The 25,382-nt window shown below is 36.4% G+C and overlaps 1 protein-coding gene across 1 annotated transcript in view; it reads right to left on the minus strand.

Annotated features, from left to right (window-relative positions):
- LOC114697804 (cadherin-10) overlaps nucleotides 1-25,382 on the minus strand; it is a 59,012-nt gene that overhangs the window by 19,591 nt on the left and 14,039 nt on the right. Inside the window, exons 6-8 of the mRNA XM_028876153.2 lie at nucleotides 9,949-10,136; nucleotides 8,274-8,527; nucleotides 2,531-2,667 (exon numbers count right to left, since the gene is read on the minus strand). Of these exons, the coding sequence (XP_028731986.1) occupies nucleotides 2,531-2,667; nucleotides 8,274-8,527; nucleotides 9,949-10,136 (579 nt within the window). The remainder of the gene's footprint in view (nucleotides 1-2,530; nucleotides 2,668-8,273; nucleotides 8,528-9,948; nucleotides 10,137-25,382) is intronic.

The raw sequence follows: 25,382 nt of genomic DNA on the forward strand, positions 1-25,382 counted from the left end.
AGCCACCATACTGATTTCCAAAGTGGCTGTACCAGTTTGCACTCCCACCAGCAGTGGAGGAATGTTCCCCTTGCTCTGCATCCTCTCCAACATAAGCTGTCTGCAGTGTTTTTGATCTTAGCCATTCTGACATCATGAAATTTGCAGGCAAATGGAACTAGAAAATACCATCCTGAATGAGGTAACCCAGACTCAGAAGGACAAACATGGTATGTACTCACTCATAAGTGGATACTAGATATAAAGCAAAGGATAATCAGACAAGCCACAACTTCAGAGGAGCCAACTAACAGGGAAGACCCAAAGACGGATGTATGCGCAACCCTGGGAAGGGGAAATAGATGAGTAAACTGGGGATGGGGGGAGGCAATGGAGGGTAGGGGATAAGGGATAGGGGATGAGAGCATAAGGGAATGGGATGGTTGAACTGGAGCAGGGAGGGAGGGGGAATACAGTGAAAGAGATACCATGATAGAGAGAGATATCATGGGGATAGGGAAAAACCTGGTGCTAGGGAAGTTACCAGGAATCCCCAAGGATGACCTCAGCTTGGGCTACTAGCAATAGTGGAGAGGGTGCCTGAACTGAACTGGCTTGCCCCAGAGATCAGTCCAGTGAACACCGTAACTGTCATCACAGAACTTTTCTCCAATGACTGATGGAAGCAGATGCAGAGATCCACAGCTAATCAATAGACAGAGCTCCAGGAGTCCAGTCAAAGAGAGAAAAGAGGGATTTTATGAGCAAGTGCATCAGGATCATGATGGGGAAGCATGCAGGGACGACCAAACCAAACTAGAGGGAACTCATGAAAGTTAGATCAATGGCTGTGGAGCCTACATGGTGCTGGACTAGGTCCTTTGCTTGGTGAGACAGTTGTGTAGTTTGATATGCTTGGGAGGCCCTCTGGTGGTAGGATCAGACTCCATCTCTGGTGCATGAATGGGCTTTGTGGAGCCCAACCTATGATGGGACACCTTGTGCAGCCTTGATGCAGGGGAAGGGCTTGGTCTTGCCTCTACTGAATGTGCCTCCACGTGGGAGGTCTTGCCTTCTTGTGGGAGGGAGTGCGGGATGGGTTGGGAGGAGAGGCTGGGGGAGCAGGAAGAGAAGAGGGGGATCTTTGGTGTGTAAAATAAATGAAAAAAAAAAAAAAAGAAGGCCATAACATACCAGGAAAAAATGATGACCACCTCAATAGAGGAAAAATTCTCAACATAGAAATACAAGAAAAATGAATAAAAAACCACATTAAGTAAATTAATGAACACAACAGATTTGAAAGAGTGCTGGACAGAAATCATAGAGGAAATAAGAAACTCTAAAGCTCAATAAGAAAATCAGTTGGCACTCTCAATATGAGATTAGATTAAGCAGAAGAAAAAAAATAACAGAGCTTGAAAACACATCATTTGAATTGTCAGCAACAGAAACAAAAGAAAAGTAAGAAGTATTAAGATAAGACAAAAGAGCTGTGGAGTTCCCTTAAATAAACAAATATTCTACTCCCTGACATACTTGAGGTGAAGGACCACAAAGTGTGGGGGCACAGAAAACCTCTTAAGTGAAACCAAAGCAAAAATTTCCCAAAGCTTGGGAAAGACGTGGACATCTAAGTACAAGAAGCATTTAGACCCTCTAGTATATATGACAATAAATGTACTTCATTACAACATATTAGTTAAATTATTGGAAGTACAGATCAAAGAAAGAATATTTCAGTCTGAAATAGCAATGCCAAGTAAATTCAAAGGCAAATAGCTCTGAAGAAACTCTATATGCCAGGAGGACATGGATGGTGTGTTTCTTGTCCTGATAGAAAATAACTGACAACCAAGATTATTATACCCACCAAGGTTTCCTTCACATCAAAGAAAAAGAAAAGACCTTCCATAAAAAGGATAAATTCAGAGAATTCCAGACAACTATACCAGAATTACACGGTGCTTACAGGAATACTATACTCAAAGGAGAAAGAAATTGGTAAATACCATTATTAAGAACATGAATGAATCTCAATAGAAAAAGAAACATGCCAATAAAAAATTAGCAACAAATATTACCAATACAACAAACACTCAAATTTACAAGAGAAAAAAATAAATTAAATACATTCAAAGCTACTTGAAACAAATCAGAGTAATATAATAAATGTATATAACCTAAAAGTTGCAAGAGCACTTCATTATACAAATATATATAATATACACACATTATATGCATATGACAACCAAATCTCTACTAGACATAAAAAGGAGATTTAGGCAATTCAACACTCAAACCATGATAATACTTGAGAGAGCAGAGTAAACATTTTACTATAGTTGCAATATGTTTAGCTAGTCCTCATTTTACAAATAAAAGAATTAATGAAAAAATTGACACTTGAAAAATGATTTGAAAGAACACAATGAAATTTAGTTTGAATAGACATAATTTTTATAATATAAAACAAACACACAAATATGTTGAAATACAGGAAGCAAGATATTCACAAAATAAAAATTGTTCATTAAATATAACTCCTTACTGATCTCAGCAGCTATAACAGTAAGATTATGCCATTGAGATAGTTCACGATCCAGTGGCTTTGACGTATAAAGTGATCCATTTCCAGAATGAATGTTAAAGATCCTGTCAAGGTCAGTATGGCGATCCAAAGTGAATCTAGAAATAAATCATAAAGAAAATATAGGGCAATAATATTGATGGTTTTCATGAGCAAATCCTAAAATACAAAGATATATACTTTACTCAGAATTATTGGAAACCACAGAGCTGATGTAGAATATAAACTGTTTCACTAGTTAAAAATGATAAACATTGATCATTCAAGGCATGAACTGGTACTTTATTTTGCATAAATATGTAAGTTCTGCAGATGTCCATGACTTAAACTATTGCTGGTTGCCATAAAAATTAAATAATTTGCTTGTATTTTGGGACACAGAATAGTATGTATCACAAGTAGTTTCATTATCAACTGACTGTACTCAGTAACCAAGTCTTCTGATGATGAATCACTACAACTGTACATCATAAAGGTTAATGTCAGAAACTTAGTTGTTTTTTTTTATTAATGAGAAAATTGAAGACCAGATTACTTTCATCAAAGCAGCACATTATCAATTTGTGATGATTTTTAACTTTATATGTGATATCCACGCTTGTTTAGGTTTTTTAATCACATGTATCATTATAAAATAAATGTCTTAAGGTCTTCTAAAATTGCTACAGTTCAGTATAAGAAATGTTTATGCATCTATAAAGAATAAAGTTTTATAAATAAATGAAAACAGCTCTTTTAGAAACTGATAGCAGGCATCATGTTACATGTCATTTGAAAGCGTAGTACCAGCATTTGTCACTCAGGGTGGCATAATCAAGGTAAACATAAATATATTTATCAAACCAGCGGTCTTGCCATAATCAAGTAAAGCAAATTATTATATTCCTGTATCTGGAATAATTTCCAAATAAAAAATTAACTCACTAGCCAGGTGGTGGTGGTAAACACCTTTAATCTCAGCACTTGGGAGGCAGAGGCAGGTGGAGCTCTGTGAATTCGAGGACATCTTGGTCTACAGAGTTCTTTATAGGATAACCAAGGCTACACAAGGAAACCCTATCTCAAAAAAAAAAAAAGCAGAACAACAATAAAAAAAAACAAAAATGCACACACAAAAAAATTAATCCAATTTCAATAAATCCTAAGGTAAATTTTATCTCATTCTAACAGCTTTCCATGATTATCCATGGTAGAAGCTGTTTGCAACCTTCTAATTTAAATCTCCCTATATTAATCTTCTCCACTTATGACACTGTATTTTAAGCTGTTTTATCACAAATTGAAAATAAGAAATAAGACATGAAATTATCAAGCCTGCTGCTCATCTTGCTCCACCCAGCACCAGGCTGTAGTTGACACTTATTGAATATTACTTGACTCTCAGAAGCAAGCTTTTTTGAGTGGAGAATACATTCAAACATGAGAAAAATCTGCAAATAGTTATTAAATTAAAGAAAAAAATACTGAAATCCTTGGCATGTTAGAAAACTGTGAAGTCCCTTACTCGAAAAGAAAAGTCATAAAGCGGAATTGTCTTGATTTCTTCATAAAACACCCTAAGAACAGTGCATCACTGACTAATCTCAGTCCTTTTTATGTGTTTTTTTTTCTTGTGTACTGGATTTAGTTTGAAAAGTAAATATTTTCTGAATATTATCTATTTCTGCCAAGAGAAAGATGAACCCCTAGATATAGAAAGCATAATCTATAATCTACATAAATATATTTGTATTCATATCAGATATACATCTCTAGGTTCTATCTAAACCATAACATCTAAAAATATCTGCATTTTCTATATCTAGGTAGAAGAGAGTCAAAATACACATCAATCACCATCAATAAACTCATTGTCACATAGACTATTATTGCTGGTGTGATGGTTTAAAAGAAAATGGCCCCTAAAGGGAGTGACACTATTAGGAGGTATGGACTTGTAAGAGTAGGTGTGGCTTTGTTGGAGAAATTGTGTCACTGTGGAGGTGGGCTGTGAATCTTAGATATGTTCAAGCCATGCCCAGTGAGACAGTTCACTTACTGTTGCCTGCACATCCAGATGTAGAACTCTCAGCTCCTTCTCAGGTACCATGTCTGCCTGCATACTGCCATGTCCCACCATGATGAATTATATGCTAAAAGAACTATAAGCAAGCTACCACAATTAAATGTTTTCCTTTATAAGCATTTTCATGTTCATGGTGTCTCTTCACATCAATAGAAACCCTAACTAAGAGAAGTTGGTACCAGAAGTGGGCTATTAATGTGATAGGCCTGACCATGCCTTTGTTGTTCTTCTTCTTGTTGTTGTTCAAAGGAATACGGACCTTGGGACTGTGGATTGGAAAACCAGTTGAACACTTTAAGTGCTGCTTAATGGGCCATTCTAGTAGAAACATGTAAAACAATGATGTTGATTGTGATTTGAACTGTGCGTGCCTGGATCAAGAGGTTTCAGAGGGGACATATATTAGTATGTGGCCTAGAGACTGGTCTTGTGATATTTTGGTGAAGAATGTGGCTGCTTTTTGCCCATGTCTGAAGAGTCTGACTGAGGCTAAAGTGAAGAGATTCAAATTAATTTCATTGGCAGAGGAGCTCTCAAAACAATCTAGTAGAGACTATCGAGTGATTATTAGTGATGAAGATTATTTGATGAAGATTTATAATGAAAAGGATAGAGCTGAGCAAATAAAAATACAAAATGTACAGGGAAGCTAGGAAGTGGAATAGACCTAAAGTCCGTGTTCAAGGAGATAAATGATTAAAAATTGGAATAAATGGTGCGGTGACCTCAGAGCAAGCCTCCTACCAGCTAAATTTCCAACTTAGCTAAAAGTTTAGAGCTGGGTGGATGGAGCATGCCTTTAATCCCAGCATTCAGAAGGTACAGGCTAGTAGATCTCTGAGTTTGGGGCTATCATGGCCTACAAAGCAAGTTGCAGAACAGCCAAGCTTAGGCAGTGAAGTAAAACCATTGAAAACAGAGAGTTAGTAAAAAAAAATGTATTTAAATGAGGGGGCCAAGTGCTAGCCCCAGTAAGCAGCAAACCTTGGCAGCTTTGCCTACATGATTCTGGAGTTAAAGATAGAAGAAAGGGACTATGGTAATTGCTTCCATGACTAAGGAAAGCCGCTGAGGCCAGGCAAGTGTCAGGGGTGTCCCTGCATGGGCCTAGAGATGTCATTGAATGAGGCTGTGAAGTTGAAGTATGGATTGCCTTGGAGACCCCAAGATATTGGAGATAACAGAGTTCTGGGATACCTGCTGAGGAGACTGCTCACAGGGAGTGGAACTAGCCCAAGTACAGAAGTAGATGGCAGTCAACAAAGCTGAAAGGAGTTGGAGATCTGAAAAGCATTTTGATATCGGACATGGAGATGCAGAGTTTGGAGTTTGCCCAGCTTGTTTTTGGTCTAGCTTTGGTCCATTCCTTGCTATGCACCCTTTCCTACACGTTGGTGTGGTAATGTATAATTTGTGCAATTTTAAGTTGGAGGTATGTGATTTGCTTTTTGGATTTGATTTTGCAGGGGACTGTAGTTAAGAGTTTGCATGAATCTCAGAGGAGACTTTGAACTTTAGACTTCTAAATAATTTTGAGACTGTTATAGACTATGGGGACATTTACAGTTGGACTGAATGCCTTATTGCACTATGATATGGATATAAGCTTTTGGGGGCCAGGGAGTAGAATGCGGTGGTTTGAAAGAAAATGGCCCCTAAAGGGAGTGGCACTGTTAAGAGGTATGGCCTTGTTGGAGTAGGTGTGACCTTGTTGGAGAAAGTGTGTCACTGTGGTGGGTGGGAGGGGGGCCTGAGGTTTCATGTATGCCCAAGGCATGCCCAGTGAGACAGTTTACTTTCTGTTGTCCGCATATCAAGATGTAGAGCCCTAAGTTACCTCTCCAGTACCATGTCTCCTTGTTCCATGCCATGTCCGAATGTGACGATGGACTAAATTCCTGAGCTATAAGTGACACCACAATGAAATGTTCTTTTTTATAATAGCTGTGTGGTCATGGTGTCTCTTCATAGCAATGGAAACATTAGCTAAGACAGCTGGCATACGAAAATGTACTTTTCCTCTCGGTACTTAGAAAAGCATTACCATTGAACATTTTAGTTCATCTGTAAATGTCAAGAGATAGATTTGTTATAATAATGACCAGTCTATATAAAGACATTAATCAATTTTTACATTCTTGAGAAATACTTTGTTATTATAACAATACTACTGATTGAAATTTATCCCTCATAAACAGTATATAAGTTTTGGGCTTGTAGCATATTTAGCAAGGTTCTTGCATAGCATACATGAAGCTCTGGGTTTGACTCCAGAACTGCATAGCCTGGGCTTAATGGCATAGGCCTGAAATCCTAGAACTTGGGAGATAAAGGCAGGAAGATAAGAACTTCAAGGTCATCTTTGGCAACATTGTATACTTGTGATAAATATGAGTTATGTGATCCTGTTTTAAAACAGAAAAAAAAAAAAAACTAGCACACCGTATTTTAAAATCTGCTTTGAAAATGGGAACTAAGGACATAGCCTACTTCAGCTGATTCTCTGGCAAGAAAATGTTAAGTATTTAATGGGGAAAATTAAATACCTATATTAGTTACTTTAATAAAATTCAAAGGAAGAGAACATCCATAAAATGTAGCAATTTTGATAAAGCATCTAGAATAGAGGCATTTGGGGCAAAGTTCATCTGGCATATGGGAGCACTGTCTGATTATCATGTACAATTATCTTTTTCTTCTGCCAGTATATAACTTGTGGAGGAATGCATGAATATAAGACAATGCATTTGCATAAAATACATGAATAAGTGATATAGGACTATATATACATACACATATATATATATATATATATATAATATTTGACTATTACAATTTTGTTTTGGGACTGGCAGAATCAGCAGAATTGTTCATTTGAATCTACTCAGAGTCTCATGGAACATGAAACATACTCAAAAGAGTTCACTCAGAAACAAACATTGCAACTCATACTTGACTGGGTCACATAGATGCAAATTGAGCTTCCTGCATTTTGGTAAAGGAAGGAAATCCAAAACCCACAATAGACTAACAAATTGGATGAAATGCTCATTTGGATGTTGAACAATGAACACAGATATTTATAGTTCGTTAACATAGCAGTTCAAATGCTAACAAAAACTTTGAATATTGCTCATTTTAATGTAACTATCACATCTCATATGCCTTTATTAAATAGGAAGAAAAGCAAAAAAAAAATGAAAAGTCAGAAATGGTTCTCATGTTTCTGGAATACTCAAATGTTTTTTGAAACAGCTTTATAAAAGAAAACAAAACACACACAATCATGACATGAAACTGAAACAAAAATCTTCCCATCCATCATAGATGAATTATGCCTAGCATAGTATACATTCAACTATGTATTTTTGTCCTACATCAGTGGTCAGAATAGCCAATATTTTAATGAATCAAACTCATGACATAGGTAATTAACCTAATGGAAAAGGCAAGAATTAGAAAACCGTAAAGCTGGTGTGTGCTTTGCCCATGACGTTCAGTCAAAATATCCACCATACATCTGTGCACACCAAATGTATGTAGAATTTACAGAGGAACTCTTGTAATAAAGCATAATTTCATGGTCCCCATATGCCTTTCAATTCTGTTCCTTTCATTCTTTTACACTGGCATAAATACCTGATGGGACTGGAAGTAGAATCCGGGTCTCTTGCCATTACAGTGCCAATGATTGTACCCACTTCAATATCCTCATGAACCTCAAACAGGTAGGAGGATCTGCTGAAAACAGGGGGCTCATCCACATCTTCTATGGAAATTTTCACAATTGTAGTATCTTTGAATGGCCCTAGGTAATAGAAACGTGGATCCACATGGGTATTTTCAGCCTCGACCTTCAGAGTATAAAGCCTTCGGCTCTCATAGTCAAGTGGCTGCATAAAGACAAAAATTATCAAATTAGACTGTGGGTAATGGGATGTCTGCTCTCTCTAAGTATAGTAGAACTTTGAAATCCTGAAACTTGCTCATTAGTAAAAAGAAATAACAATTAGACACTATTTTCTAATTTTCCTATTTTCTACACTAGTATTTATAATTGTAGGTGTCCAATATGTAGTGCTTTTGGACATAGGAAAATATTTTAATTATTGTACAAATTTGGATGATTATTTAATTTTATCTCATAAGCATCATAATTCCATACAAAACATGGGTTGATGATGCACTTGTTGATTCTGTATGTACATATACTTGATGATAAAAAGGTTATGACTCAACAATTTAAGGCAAAAATTCTATGATTTTAAACATTTGGGGGGCATTTACACATCTATATCAAAGTATTTTCATCAGTGTAATGGGCTCATGAAACTATAACTTCTTTATAGAATTTCAAACATCAGCAGTTATAAGAAATATTCAAGATAAACAATATATTAGGTCATGAGAATAGAAATTTTTTTAGCAATTTTATGAGTAAATATCACAGTTTTAAAATATAATCCTTCGACCCATAGTATTGAATAAAAATCATTGCTTGCTCAAGTTTTGTTCATCTTTTTCATTCAGAAAAGCAAAAGATTTTTGTTTGCTTTATTGCTATTTTCTGGTTAGTAATTCCTTCTTGCTGACTTTGAGAAGTGGCTTTTTAACATTGCTAGTCACTGGAAGGAACAGTTGGTTGTGGGTCCCATGCCTGCAATAGAATCTCAGAAAAACTGTATTGGTTACCAGTGTCTCAATGGTTACTTTTATTGCAGCATTTCAATTTGACCTAAATAGAAATGTGCCTTATTTTTCTTATAATGATGGAGCCAACTACAGTAAAACCTGGCTACCTTTAAATTCTATCACTGAGCATATGTTAGCAGAAAAATTTAATTTATGTAGCAGAAGGGAAAATGTGAACAATTAAATTATCTTCTAATCCATTCTGTCTCTTTTTATTAGCAACTCTAATTATTGGCTCATACATCTGGATAGCATGCTATTTTTATGCCTCCAACTGTGATGATATATTGCCATTATTAGTTATTAACTGCTCTTTAAGAAAACATTGCATTTACAGTGGTCTTTTAATAACACGGCTAAGAAATATAATTACACATATTTTAACTTGCCTGTTTAAACTTTTGTTCAAATCTCAGGTTTCATGTTACTGATATGAAGAGCATATTGTCAGAATGTCTAATGGCTCTCTGGCATCAGAACCTCCTTATTTACATGTAATACAAAACTCAACCAAACACAGCAGCGCTGTTTCTTTTGGTAGCTAATGCAAGAGCAAAACAGTACACAGTGAAATCTCTACTTTCTAAACACAGAGATGCTTGTTTATGTTGAAGCTGAACACCTTTTTCACAGTAATGATGCCTTCCTGTGTGTCCTTCTCCGTTATAATGTCAAACATATCAGTCCCATCTCCATCAATAATGCGGTAATCTACTTCAGCGTTTTTCCCCATGTCAGCATCAGTTGCTTTTACACTTCCAACAGCTGTGCCAACTGGAGAGGATTCAAGAACTCGAAGATGGATGGTATCTGTACAGAACAAAGAAATATTTAAATGTTATTATGCATATATATATATAATTTCTTTCTCATATATATGTACATGCATATACATATCTACATATAAACACACACATACAGATATAAGAAAGAAGTGAACAAGGAGATTTATGTAAAGAATATTCATAAGTAAAGTCTCTGGAGAAGAATATGGTAATCTTTTTATTTAAGAATTTTTTTTATCCATTTTACATATCAACCACAGATCCCCCTTCCATCCCTCCTCCTGCTCACCCCAAGCCTTCCCCGTCCCTACACCACCCCCATCCCCTCCTTGAAAAGGGTAAGGCCTCCCATGGGGAGTCAGCAAAGCCTTGTACATTCAGTTGAGGTGGGAACCAAGACACCCCCCATCTCCCCATCAAGGCTTAGCAAGGCATCCCACCATAGGTAATGGGCTCCAAAAAGCCAGCTCAGGTACCAGGGATAAATCCTGAACCCACTGCCAGGGGCCCCAAGCTACACAACTGTCTCCCACATGTAGAGGACCTAGTCCATTCCCATGCAGGCTCTGGTAATTAGATTAATGAATACCCTAACTGTCATCATACAAGCTTCATTCAGTAACTGATGGAAGCAGATGCAGAGATTCACAACCAAGCACCAGGCCAAGCTCTGAGAGCGGGGAGGGACAGGTCACAATCATGAGGGGGAAATCTACAGAGACAACTGAACCAAGCTTGTGGGAACTCACAGACTATAGACCTATAGCTGCAAAAGAATATGGTACAACTTATACTCTATATTAGACATTGATGAATTAATATTTTAAGAATATTTATTAAAAGCTACCAGAAAAGGTGGGATGTCAAGGGTCTGGTCCTGTGTATAGCAGTCTAAATAGCGTCAGCTGGTGATTCTGATTTTGAAAATTAGCTTATTTTATTTGAATAGATGGTATCTGAGTACAGAAAGGCACCTGAACGTGTTTACATAATCACAACAAATCACCTGATATACAGTGAATATTTGTACTCAATATTTTCCAGGCTATGTGTAGTTATTTACATCTCTTACTTTAGCTGCAGATCAAAACAGCTCAGAAAACCACAGAATCAGTCACACAGTATAAGAATCTCATTTCTGTTTGTGACAACAAAAACAAAGAGCAGTCTGTGTTAGAAACAAAAAGATGTCCTTCACAGTGTCAGAGTATGAACAGTCGATTCTGACAAAGCCTCTTTCATTCAGGAGCAAAGCAGGAATATAAGTAAGCCCTTCGTGTACCTGTCTGTGATTCCAGCATGAACCTCCCCTACCGCTGACGAGATCTCAATTTTAACACCTAGTCATAAACTACAATTTCTGATGGGTTAATTGACTACAAGCACACCTCTGATTATAGCCTCACGTGCCCATAAAGCTTAATTCTCTTTAGTATACATCAGAAGATCCTGGCCTGGTATTACATTCGTATTTCTTTCTTAATATCTTTTACCTCTAGTAATATCTATGAAAGATTTGCATTAAATCAGACCTTCAGGATTTTCCTGGCTAAAGAATTTTTTATTTCCTTCTCTGTACTTTTGTCACATGAACTCTTATATTATAAATTCTTTCCTCATTATCCCCATATATTTTCATAGAGTTCTCCAAATATAACATGTCCTTGATATGTGCTCTTTCTAGGACCATGTAATGGCACAAGAGGATTTCTCAGTACTAGCGTCTTTCTTACAACATGATGTTGGAATTCAGAATGGTCTCATCCTGTGATTTTCTACGTATCCTTATCTGTACTTGAGGTATTGCAGTGTTAACAGCAAGACTCCACTACTGACTTGGCTACTATCCTATGGGTGCTTTTTGCTCCCAGTCTTTCTTTTCCCTAAAACTTCTCAACTCTGAGTTGCCCAGTGGCTCAGTTGATCACATCCTTCAGGTGCCTGTTCAAATGGGAGCTTGTTAAAACGTCGCTGCAAACTAGATGAAAACAACATGACCACAAACCGAGCTTTCTGGCACTCTTCCTAATCTCCTTCCACTGCTAAGTTTTTTATTTTGTGTGTGTGTAGCATTAAAGTATAAAATGAAATAGGGTTTTGGTATGTTTTCAATATTGTCTTCCCAGTGGGTTCTTTTCTTCTACTGTTGTCCAGTATATATATATATATATATATATATATATATATATATATATATATATATATATATATATTTCTTTGTAGTAGGGTATATATAGTAGTTGCATATGTGATAGAACCTTCATAATTAGTTTACCAAGTCCTATGCCTTCCTAAATCTAATCAATGTTTAAAAAAATCTCCATACACAATGCAATCCACATTACACAACTTGATGACAGTTTTGAGAAGACTCATTGCTTAAAGCATGTACTATATAGCATACAGATCAAGGTAGGAAGAGACAGGGTCTTAATATTGAAGACATGCTCCCATGTGCTTATGTATTCTCATTGTAACATACATGTACATCCCACACATACACAAGAAGAAAAGATAACCACCAACACATTCTTGAGGGTTTAAAACAAAAGGAAATTAAGTTCTTTATTGCTTAAATAAGGCAACAAATTCGAGGACTGAAACCCCAAAGCAAAGAACCAAAACAACCATCAGCAGAAAACTCCAAAAGGTTTCCAAAGGATGCACTAAAGGAAGCTAAGCATACTGTGTAGGGAGAAAATAGGACTACAGAGGAGGGAAATGTATTACTTTATGCAATTAGGAACAGGGAAAGAATGAAATGAATGACTTGAGCATTAAATGTAAAATGATGCTATAATAAATTAACTCAATACCCAAAGAAATGACTTAAAACAAAACCAAGGAATAGCGAAGATTTAAATAAATACACAAGAAAAACCACAATACCAAACTCATTTTTAAAGACTTCTCCAAATTAACAGCCATTGTGATTTGATCTACCTTTGCTTTCCTTTTCTGTTATGTTAAAAATAGCATTTTATGCCATTCTCTCTTCGTGAAGGCATGCTTGTTAAATATAAATAGCCTCAGTGTTTTCCCTGTACATAGTATTTAGCTGCATTGCATGATATCAGGTTGTCTTGTGGCTGAGAAAGTGAATGCTGATTACTTGGTTACTGTGTCCCTGCCATTTTCCACTAATGTTAACTTAGTATGTGTTTATTTATAATTGATGTAATTGATGGCTATCTTGTGGAAAATGCCTTGAGTTTGTACAAATATACCATGTCTCATCAAAAATCTTCACCCTAATTTTTACATCAATCAGTAATATAGCCAGCATATTGCATGCTGGGAATTAATGATAGTGATCTTGATTTTTCATAGTGTCATAATTATTGTTTAGAATTCTGTAAAAGCTTTATTTTACCTCCTTCATTTTTGTTCATTTTTATTACAGAGATGATAGTGACCAGTGCAGCTTCAAAAACATTTTTTTCAAAGTCTGTTTTTCCCTCCAAAAGAATAATTTGATTTCCACCTGTAATTCTTTGAGATTTGAAACTAGTTATCTGCCCATTGGCTTCAATGCCTATGAGTTTTCCTTCCTCATATTTTCCCCATAATTACTGAAATCTTAGGCACAAGATGTTCTAGATTCTTCTTATAAGTTTCCAGCCCAAGACATAAAACATCAACTAGGTATTCATATAATTTTAGTTACCAAAAAATATATTTCTGAAAATTTTGATGAAGTTAGGTGTTCTAGAATCACAGAATCATAATATATGAAATAAATGTTAAAGACAAAAAGAAGATAACTATTTATACTTGAAATAAGTATCTTATAGATCTAAATAAGAATCTAATACATCTTTAACAGGATAATTTCAATAGAAGTAAGTTAATATGTTTCAGCACATCATCTGATATTTCAAATGTATATATTATATATGGGTAATGTCATTCTGCATTATTGGTGAAATTATTAAGGCAACTCCACTTAGTTAAAAGGGAGGTTTATTTTGTGAGGGAACTTACAAGTGAAGGGATAGGTAACAGGGTCTGGGAAAAGTGTAGCACAGCCCAGCGGTGTTCTCTGGAAAACTGTGTTTGGTCTACCTCCAGCCTCCAGGGTCCAGGAACCAAGAGAGCTCCCCCATCTGGATCTTGAGTCTTCTTGGGTCCTCTCTCGGCCCTGCTCTGTAGGCATGACAGTTACTGAAGCCTCAAAGGGGGTGGTATTTCCAGGTCAAAGCTGGAAAGGCTACCTACTACACTGTATGTGGTGAATGTGTTGCTCTGATTCGTTGATAAATAAAATTGTTTGGCTTATGGTGAGTCAGAATAAGGTTAGGTGGGACATTCTAACTAGAGAGAGGAAAGAGAAAGAGCAGAGAAGACACTGCCAGCTGTTGCCAGGAGAAGCAAGATGTAAAGTACCAGTAAGCCACAAGCCATGTGGCAAAGTATCGATTTATAGAAATGAGTTAATTTAAGATATAAAAGTTAGCTAGCAAGAAGCCTGCCATGGCCATTGTTTAAAAATAATATTACCCTGTGTGTTTATTTGGGTCCGAGCTGCTGTGGACCAGGGCAGAAAACATGAAAACTTTCAGCTACAATATATCCTCGAAAAAGGATTTTCAGTGTTATGTTTAACAATGTCATATTTAAGAATATAAATCTAAAAGTTCATACCATACAATGACAGACTAGACAGACTACAAGGAAGCCCTTCAGTCAGCACATTGCTACACGAACACTGAGGGCGTGCCTTGACTTTTAAGCCTCCCTTGCATCCCTGGGATGAAGCCTACTTGATCATGGGGGATAATTGTTTTGATGTGTTCTTGGAGTCTGTTTGCCACTATTTTATTGAGTATTTTTGCATCAATGTTCATGATGGAGGTCAGTCTGCAGTTCTCTTTCTTTCTTGTATCCTCATTTGGTTTAGGAATCAGGGTAATTGTAGCCTCCTAGAAGGAGTTTGGTAATGTTCCTTCTGTTTCTATTGTGTGGAACAATTTAAAGAGTACTTGTATGAATTCTTCTTTGAAGATCTGGTAGAATTCTGCACTGAAACCATCTGGTCCTCTGTGTGACTACAGAATAATTTTGTTTGGTTTGATACTTATCATCTATATTTCACTGTGGTCTATACTAGATATAGACCCAAAATGGAGCCAAATTTCTAAGCACTCTTGTTAAATAAAGAACATGGAGCCAAATATAGGGGTGAAAGCCTTAGAGATCAGGGAAATAGTGAGAGCCACCAACCATCTTACCTCACCAGCTCTGTACCTTCCAAAATGTCATGACTTCCTGTCTACCCAGGCTTTTATTGCCTTGCTGTTCTGCCCTCTAACTGGTTCTTAGCCCAGCTACATCACTTCCTGTTACTTCCTATCTGTATAGACCTTCAGGTCTCTATGGTTGGTACTGGGATTAAAGGCATGTGTCACCATGCTTGGCTGTTCCCTAGTGTGACCTTGAACCCACAGAGACCCTACCTGCCAAGTGATCAGATTAAGGGTGTGTGTTACCACTGACTGACTTGCGTTTACTTAAAATGGCTTGCTATTTCCTCTGATCTCCAGGAAAACTTTATTTATTAACATACAAGTAAAATATCACCACATTTCAGCACAGATAAAGTATCACCACGCTAAAAACAATGATCACACCAAAGAAGACCAGGAGGCTTTAGCTCTACCAAAGAACTATAGGCAACTAAAGAAATTTAGGAACAGAAGAGATGGCTATCCCTGAGAAAAGTACAGCATTTGTGCCCAGTGCCAAACAATCAACTCTGAATATATACATCCAGGTAGAATTATATGGACCAAAGTGTTCATAGTTAGGAATAATATGCCTATACAAATATATATATACATATATACATATATATATATATGTGTGTGTGTGTGTGTGTGTGTGTGTGTGTGTGTATGCATGTAATAACAATTAGTGAAAAAATAAAGGAGGCCATGAAATTGAAGGAGAGGCAGGATGGGTATATGGGACAGTTTGGAGGGAGGGAGAAATATAATTAAATTATAATCTTAAAAAAAATTTACTGAAGCTGAAAATAGCAGATGGATCAACATAATATTAATAGCAGCTGGCAAGAGAGTAAGTGAGCTAGAGGATAAATAAAATTAATATATTACTTAGAGGTTCACAAAAGGGAATGGATTCGACTGTCAGTGGGATTTTTTAAAAGCAAGTTAGAAAATTAGCAATGTCATGAAAATTTGATGATAAAATTATTTTGGCCCTTGAATGTTTACTCTAACCAACATATTAATTAAATTCATATTCCCAAGAAAGATGGTTTCATATTCAGCCAATTACTTTTGGATGTATTTCATGAAAACAAAGGGCTAAATGAAGATCCATGGGTCCAAGGAATGCATGAACACACTATCTACAAAGAAGAGAGAAACTGCCCAAGATTTTCCCATCTATAGAAATTCACAGAGATTACCCAACCTAAGTTAGAAAAGCCATGCCAAGGTTCTAGGACTGCTACTGTGGACCTGACCTGCTAAGTGAAGAAAATGAAACAGCAGCTCTCAAGCTGGAGCAGAGGTTCCCATGGCATGAAAATACCAGGAAATAACAAGAATACATGCTTTAGAGACCTGTATCTTAGCCCCACATGCTCTTAAATGAGGAACAGTTTAAAAATATTGTCTGTAAGGATTCAAACTGAGAAAGATGAAACCCGGAGAGGGCATGAATTCATTTCACTAAGATGAATTTAAGTTTTTTGTTTTTTTTTTCTCCTTGAGGAGTTTGGAAAGATGGCTCCATGGGTAAGACCACTTAATGAGCAAGCCTGAGGACTTGGGTATGAGAGTTGGAGGCATAAAGTTCACTGGAACATTTTGTCTGCCATTCTAGCTTCAAGCTCAGAGAGAACCCATGGCATAGAATAAATAAAGAATCACAGCAGGGCACCCCCAACCTATGTTGACCTCCTTGCAAGCAGAGTTCCATCTGTACACAGAAATGTACATGTATCTTTATCCCTTACATGCTTTTTCAAGTGTACACACACACACACACACACACACACACACACACACACACACACACACATTTTTCTTATGATATTTGGTTGTAGGAGCCCAAATGGGATGAGAGAAGAGTGAGAGAGAGAGAGAGAGAGAGAGAGAGAGAGAGAGAGAGAGAGACAGAGAGAGAGACAGAGAGAGAGACAGAGAGAGACAGAGAAGGGGGAGAGGAGAAATGAGACTGTGTGTTCCTAGTTCCACTGATTTTAATTTCATGTGGGTTTCACTGGGGGTATATCTCTGAGACTTTGTCCTACATTTTTATTTTCAGATTGAATTTCTTTGATTGCTTAATGGCATATGCTTAGACCCAAAAGTCTGTTCACTTTTCAACTTGTTGTTATATGTCTGTTCAAATACTGAAAATTATCAGTTGATTTCTTTTTTAGTATAGAGAAATTTTCATTACAAGGTTTGATATTGTTGGGGTAGTGTTTATCGTGCTAATTTTTAGTAGCTTCAACAATGTAAGCAGGAAAGGGCATATGTTTAATTGGTTTACAATGAACCGGATTATTCTGAATTTGTTGATATATTGATTATCAGTCCTCTGCTTTAGCGACTTCTTAGAAAGTATTTATATAAATAAATATGCAGAAACATTAATTTTCTTGCAACACTTAAATGAAATTGTCTTCAAAGTGTTCCAGAGTTTTCTGAAAAATCAGCCGGGCGGTGGTGGCGCACACCTTTAATCCCAGCACTCGGGAGGCAGAGCCAGGCAGATCTCTGTGAGTCTGAGGCCAGCCTGGGCTACCAAGTGAGCTCCAGGAAAGGTGCAAAGCTACACAGAGAAACAAAACAAAACAAAACAAAACAAAACAATCATGGCCGAGCTCATTCATCAAAATAGTATGGATTTAGTTCTGACAAATTGACAAATAAACCAAAGAATTTCATAAGAAGATACATATGTTTTCAAACACTCCTCATCATGGCCTTTTTGAATGTCATTAGTTGTTTACACACTGGGAGCATTTTTATTCAGTGATCTCTATACATAACTTTAGAATGCTTTCTTTGGAATTACACTTTGCTCAGACCCAATATTAGGTCAAACTTTATTTGGCCTGTTTCAAATTTTCAAAGTTCATTTTTATGTTCTAAACATGTGAAAGGGTGATTCATTAACACTCTACTATTTATTGCCTAGTTGCTTATGCTGAACACAAATATCCCACTTTGTCACGCAAACTGATACTGCTTTAATCGAGAGCCAGTCTGTTCTCCTTCCTGGGGTAATTTCCACATAAGTCATGAGGCAGGGAACTGGAGAGAAGCACAGATTCTTATGTACACACTGACAAAGGCAAAGGCATACAGCCCTGGCACCCATCTCTTTTCATTTCTTTTTAAAGTCCTCTATTTGCATGCTACTTATTTTTTATCTTACAGTTGATGGAGCTTTAATTATGCGGCAAGCTTTCCTATCAATTCCAATTTATAGTTGTTTGAAATTCATTCCCAGGTGTCAGATTGAATCATCTGCTTCTCTTTTAATGATTAGAGCACATAAATATTTCTTCCTGGTAAACATGCTCCTCCTTTGGTTGTCCGCTTCAGCACCTGGGCCTGGATGTGAGACTTGTGCAAGTAAAAGTCTAGTGGTGATGTTGCAAAGAGGCATTCCCAGGAATGGAGCAACCCATGTGGTAAGCTGCGTAAGAGGACTTCCAAAGTGAAGCCGAAAACCTCACATGACACCTGAATTGTCATTATCAAAGATTTCAGACAGCTTTGAAGTATTCCTGGGTCTTTCGTCTTTGGGATTGATAGTCCAGTTCATGTGCTCTACCCTGCACTCAAGTAACAAGGTTTCTATATTGCAGCATTGAAAATTTTGCTAGTAAATTTGTTACTAGATTTTTGTAGTAAAATTAGAAATAATTGGCAGTTCAATTTAAGTAAGGGACTTTGGGGATAGCATAGTCAAACTAAGAGATGTGATAGGTGACATCCTTTAGAACAACAAAAGAAATGCCAGAAATCAACCTGCAGTAGAACAAGGGCAAATTGCTTTTCTCCAGGTTTTGAGCTTAACGACAAATAGCTGCTATTTTGTTTTGTTGCTAACAAAAAAATGAGGTTGAAAGAGATAATTTTTCTTTATCCTTTGTTCTCTGTCCTTGTTGCTATCACATTTACATAAGAACTTTCTACTTTCTAAGGTAGAGATTTTTCAAAATGCTCCACATATACGAATCAACAAAATAATTTAACATTAGTTTAATTTTTTATTTGCTTTGTATGTAATCTTATTGCAACATCTCAGTGCTGTATAATAATCTCAAACAATACTTGCTTTAAGAAAAATGACACAATTATGCACGTTTATAAAGCATTCTATTGTATAATGCTCAAAAGATGTTTTTTAATGAGCTTAACAGGAAGAAATTAAAAACAAGATAAAGCTCCTTGGAGGCAATGCGGAGTAGTTAAGGAAATTATGCAGTGCTAAATGGGCGTTTAGGAGAAAGCAGAGGAGACTTCAAAGTCACACTGGAGACTGACAAACTGCTAAGGCTTCCGAATTGAAGACTTTCACCAGAGGAGACAGAAAACTAAATCTGTGAGCACCAGAGACAGGATCACTGCCTTAGTTTGGGGCATTTAAGCAAAATTAGAGTAAAAAGCCATGCTGGATAGTTTATTTATTTATTTATTTTTCCATTACGTCCTTGGGGAAGGCATCGTGATAAAGCAACCATTGATCTCCGAGTCTATAGAATCTATCATGGCATCTGTTTGAAATTGTCTGCCAGCATATTGTATCAATACACAGAACTGCAACACACAGAAACACAAAGGAATGTAAGATTGCGGTGGGTAGGATAAACCTTGAGTTAATTAGCCATAAATGGAGGACTGCATTGTACTTACTGTGCAGTCCCTTTACGTTTCACCTGAAATTTAACTGTATTAAAAACTCCTTAAGAGTGGCCTAAACATATTTGTACAGCAAATACTTATCCATATTCCACTACTGTGGGTATTGTCAAAGTTAATTCTGTAAGTCAGCTGAAAACAGGGACTCTGATTCCCATTATGACATATGATAAATGCTAAATAGGTTACTATGAGGCAAATTCCACGGGAATAACTAGGGTAGTCCAGAGAGACATGGCTTTCCACACGATTCCCCTTAAATAATTGCATTATTTCATCACACATGAAAATGGAATCATTCCCCAGGTTCTGCCAAACTAAACATGCAATTTTACTGACATTTTACATGGTCATTCATTTAAATGACACATCTTCGACTCATATTTCTCCAGCCTTTATATATCTACAATCCACAATTTCTGCAACATAAAAATTCAACTTGAAATCCATCTCTGTCCCTCCCTCCATCTGTCCCTGCTTGGATCCCTCCCTCTTTTCCCTTCTTTCCCCAAACAAGCTTTTTTCTAGAAAGCTTCAAAAGCTTCAAAGTACCTTTTTTATTGGTACCTTTGCCTTTTATCCCTCAAATCTTTTCTTGACCTGGTTACTCACTCCTGTGAATCACACACTTAGAAACGCTGTGATCTCACTTCCCTCCTCCCTACAGCATTACTTCAGACACAAATCCAGTCCCGTTGAACCCTGGGGGCCAGCGAAGTCAAACTGCACACCTTGCATTGAATGCCACCTTTGTTTAGTCGGTCTTCCCTCACAATGACAACAACAATGACAATCCTTAATGTCTTTTGCTTTTCTGCTTGGAATATTTTTGGTATATGTTAGAAGTTGGTCTCTTGCCTGAATGTCCCATACTTAAAATAAATTATCATCTTGTGCTTTTAGCATTAATCAAAATATAGCACCCACGTTTTATTAATCTCCATTTGTGTACACTCCATGTTTGCACTTGTATGTGTGGATATTCATAGCATAAATGTATTTTAAATTTATGTGCATGTGTCTGAACCTTCTTGTAGGAGCCATGGAGGCCTTCCTCTTGAGCTAGATCAGAACCTTTTGAACTAGATTCACAGGCATTTGCGAGCTATTACGTGGATACTAGGAAGTGAAACCTGGGTCCTCTGAAAGAAGAGCAAGCTATCTTAATCACTGAGCAGTCTCTCCAGCAAGAAGAGTTCTAAGAGGAATTATGCTAAGAAAAAAATACACAATAGTAAAGTAAGTAAATATGAGAGATGAGAAAGATATTGCACTGTTAACTGACCAAAATGCAAATAACTTAAAGCAGTGTCCTGTGTCACATTTCAGAATTTAAGATTATTTTAATTAACATTTTCTACATTTATCTTGGTAGGCAACCAAGGTCTATACACAGTAGGACTTTAGGTCACATTTACTAAATCAAAGGCTTTCCCGGAATTATTTCTCTGACTTTTTGAACAAGTACTTAGGAAATGGGGGAAGGGAGGTATTTGGAATTATTTTAGTGTGTACAATTAAAATCACATTCAATGTGAGGAATACAACTACAGTACTTTTCTTATAGGTATATTTCTATTTCCCAGATAATAAAAGAGAGAAAACAGACCTTTTACGCTTCATTTTTTTCTTTCTTAAGTTGAAGCATCTTCCTGAGGACACACCTGACAGTTGTTCTTGTTGAAAAACTACTTGATAACTTTAAATATGCAGATTCGCCTGGGGCTGACATTACCTTGGGATCCTTACTAGAGGAGAGGTTGACTCTATTTACAAAGTGAAAAGCAGCGCTTATTAAATCAAATCTCTCTTGTACCAGGCAGGAATTGTGTCAGTCACACAGCTCAGTGGTGTACGTGCCTTAAATCCCTATGTACATTATAAGGAAAGTACTTTGAAAGACCTTGTCTTGTACATACTTGTTCTATCAGCCCAAGGAATATGGCAAACCCAGGGATGGTTTCATCATTTCTTGTCTATAGCATCAGAATCACCACCAACAAAAGCTCAATTTCCTTTTTTCTGTCTAAAGGAGTTCACACAATTCTCAGTGCCATGCATGAAACTGACTACATAATTCATAAATAAAACATGGAGTCAGGGATTTAATTAAAGGTAAAATGAACAAAAGAAGTTATAGAATATTTCTGTTATACCAATGGTGAAATGTCATTAGAAGCATCAAATTTAATTACAAATTAAGTGCCTTTTAAATATTTTTCTTATATCCCCAAAGTAGTACCATTGGTCAAGTAACATTAATTTAACAATCAAGTAACATTAGCTTACAAATTTCAATTTTTCAAATCATAAAATGGGTGCTCAATTACAATATTCACCTCATATAGATGTTGTAAAGATTAAATGACTTTGCATTTCTAAAATTCAGTGTAAGCTATAATAATGCACTTTATAATTATTTTATACTGCCACTCTTTTATTTTGAACAAAACATTTAACACACATTTATTATTGGGCTAACATCAGTCAATAAGGAGAATTCATATAAAACACACAAGCATGCTTTCTATTAAACCATTTTTAGGCTCTGAGTGGTTCTGTTACCAATTGTTATTGCTTTTCAATTTTCTATTGTTGTGTATAGTCTTTAGAAATAGCCAGAACAGAATTATAAATAATGGTATTGAAATCTTCACAATTATGAGCTGTGTTAAATTCTGTTGCACTTCTGAAAATATCTTCTATTAATAGCTTATCTAAATAAAAACTTCTCTCTAAGATACTCTGCAGCATATTTCTGAACTAACATTAATCAAATAAGGGAGAAAAGTTACTTTGCTACCTATTCCCAGTAACTTGTAGTGAAAAGTGGAGCAGAGTATAATTAATTTAATCATGTGAATGTATTTATCATAGACTAGAATTTCATGTAATAAAAACATTATTCCTTATTAACCTGAGGTTGTTTATCTGTATCTATAGGCATCATACCCCACAAATAATGGGGTCTTGCAATTATGTCTCAGGGAGTTCACAGTTCTCCCTCCTTATAAGCCTTAGCTAAACTGATATGACATAAATTTATATGGTAGTAGTCCTTGATTTATCAGTGTAAAATGTGTGCTAAAATACCCATGATTCAGTTCTATGTGAATGTGAAAGACAGCATGGTTTTGCGAAGCCTCGGTTCCTAAAATCCTGTAATCATCATTAATAAGAATGTAAAATATCCCCCTTCTTCATCTTTTGTCTGAGTGGTCCTTGTGAGTAGAGACTCTAATTCTTTTTGAGTTACATGAAGGTAGTTATTTGCAGCACATCATATGAAGGTTGGTATTTTTCATCTTCATCTTGCTTTCAACCAGAGTCTCTCAACACCCTCCTGGCATATCTAGTCCCTTCAAAAACTGTATCCAAGTCATAGACCACATACAAATCACTTAAGAAAACTATGAGTCTCTAGTATCCAATCCTGCTTTCTGCTGCTAGCCCCCATGTAATGTATTGGAAAGGATTAAAACATGCCCATTCTTTAGTACTGAAGATGAGCCTGACCCCATAGATTGGATATCCCTGCCTACTGACTCTGGGCTGCAGGAAAATCAATATTGCATTTTTACAAAGGTGTCTGTTTGTTTATGTAAAATCCCATTCAGAAACAAATCCTCCTGTCTCAATTTTTTTTTTCTAGTCCCTTCAATGAACAGGTTCCTGCTATTTAATCTGAAAATCTAGTTTCTTCTTAAAAATTTAGCGGAAAGAAGAAAAGGAGGAAGTGGAGTGGATCTGGGGGGAAGGGAGGGTGGAGGGGAGGATGCGAGGAGTGGAGGGAGGGAAAACTGTGCTGGGAATGCATCATATGAGAGAAGAATCTATTTTCAATAAAAATAAAAAATAGGGCACAATAAAGGAAACATAATAAGCAGGGCTAGAATAGTCAAATGTGAAGTAGGTATGTTAGGTTTAATGTACAAAAATGAAACACAACTTATGTCAAAGAACAACTTTACTGAATTTTTCATGAGTTGAAAACAGTTGCTCTACAGTCCTCACTAATCTGAGTGTTAATTGGCATGTATAAGGCAAGTGTGTTTTTATTGCTGTCCTAACGGCTGGGCATCACTCCAGGTTTCCTGTGTCTTCATTGTAGCTTCATTTGGACATAAATGGACGGCAGCTTTCACTCTGAGAAGAATGCAGGATTAGCAGCATAAGGAAAAACGAAGGGAGGAAATCACTATGTGTGTGGAATTTGTGTCAGGTTACTATGACTCCTAAGGGTACTTGGGTATTCTGTCTTTCAGTTGCAATGCTGTAAGAAATAACTAATGCTCATGGTCAAAATGAGGTCTCAAGAAACCAAAGAGCCAAATTTGTGCATTTTCACTTTCTGAAGTTATGTGGTGATCCATAGAGAAATAGTTTTATATAAAAGAATTTCTGATCTTCTTTAAAAAATTGTGATACATTTGTTAAATATTGAATTTGTTTCATAAAACTTGAAAGAGGTTTTAAGTGTGCTCTGACTTCCATATTTAATGTCGGCAAAGTATCACTTACACAAACATTAGTGAACACGGGAGTATACCAACTACTAATGAATCAATCCTGCCGAGACACTGAATTATTTAGTCCTATTTCAGCACTCTATGAGGAGTACACTATGACCCAGCATTACTGACAATAATGAAAAAATATAGAGCTCATTTTAATTCACCACAGTAGAAAGCTACTAAGTGAATTACACCCCTGAGACTCCTGCAGGGTCTGTTGTTGGGCTGTCCAGGAAGCAAAGCCACCCCACAAGTGAGGAACCCTCCCGAGGTCATGGACTGGAAATGCAGTTAACCTAAACTGATGAAATGTAAGTGGAGCAGGGTTCATATAAGACACAGAGGGAAACAATTTTACATCTCTGAGTAAGTGTTATACTCCTTCTATTCTTTAAAGATAATATTAAAGAAAATAATGCATTTAAAATAAATGTCTCATCCTTTAAACATGACAAATAGAATTTTTTGAAGAGGAAATGCAGGGGTAGTGGATCTTGGGGAAGGAGAAGGTAGGGCTGAGCTATGAGTAGAAGGAGGGGAAACAGTTTGTGATAAATTATATGAAAGAATAATCTATTTTTGATTAAAAAGAAAACTAATATGGTAAACATTTTTGGTTTGTATTATAATTTCTACTATGCAACGTTTGCTGTTTTTTTTTCTTGTTTTATACATTGGGGAAAATAATAAGGCAGTAAAGTGTATATATGACACATATTTCAGTTTTGAGGCTTCAATGATGTGTTTTTTATGCATGTGTTCATAGAACAGTACTTGCAAAATGATAGACATCAAATCAAATGACATCTTAGATGTCCTATACTTCTGTGCGACCAAATAATATCC

This window comes from Peromyscus leucopus, chromosome 11, assembly GCF_004664715.2.
Source record: "Peromyscus leucopus breed LL Stock chromosome 11, UCI_PerLeu_2.1, whole genome shotgun sequence".
In the NCBI taxonomy this organism is placed as follows: Eukaryota; Metazoa; Chordata; class Mammalia; order Rodentia; family Cricetidae; genus Peromyscus; species Peromyscus leucopus.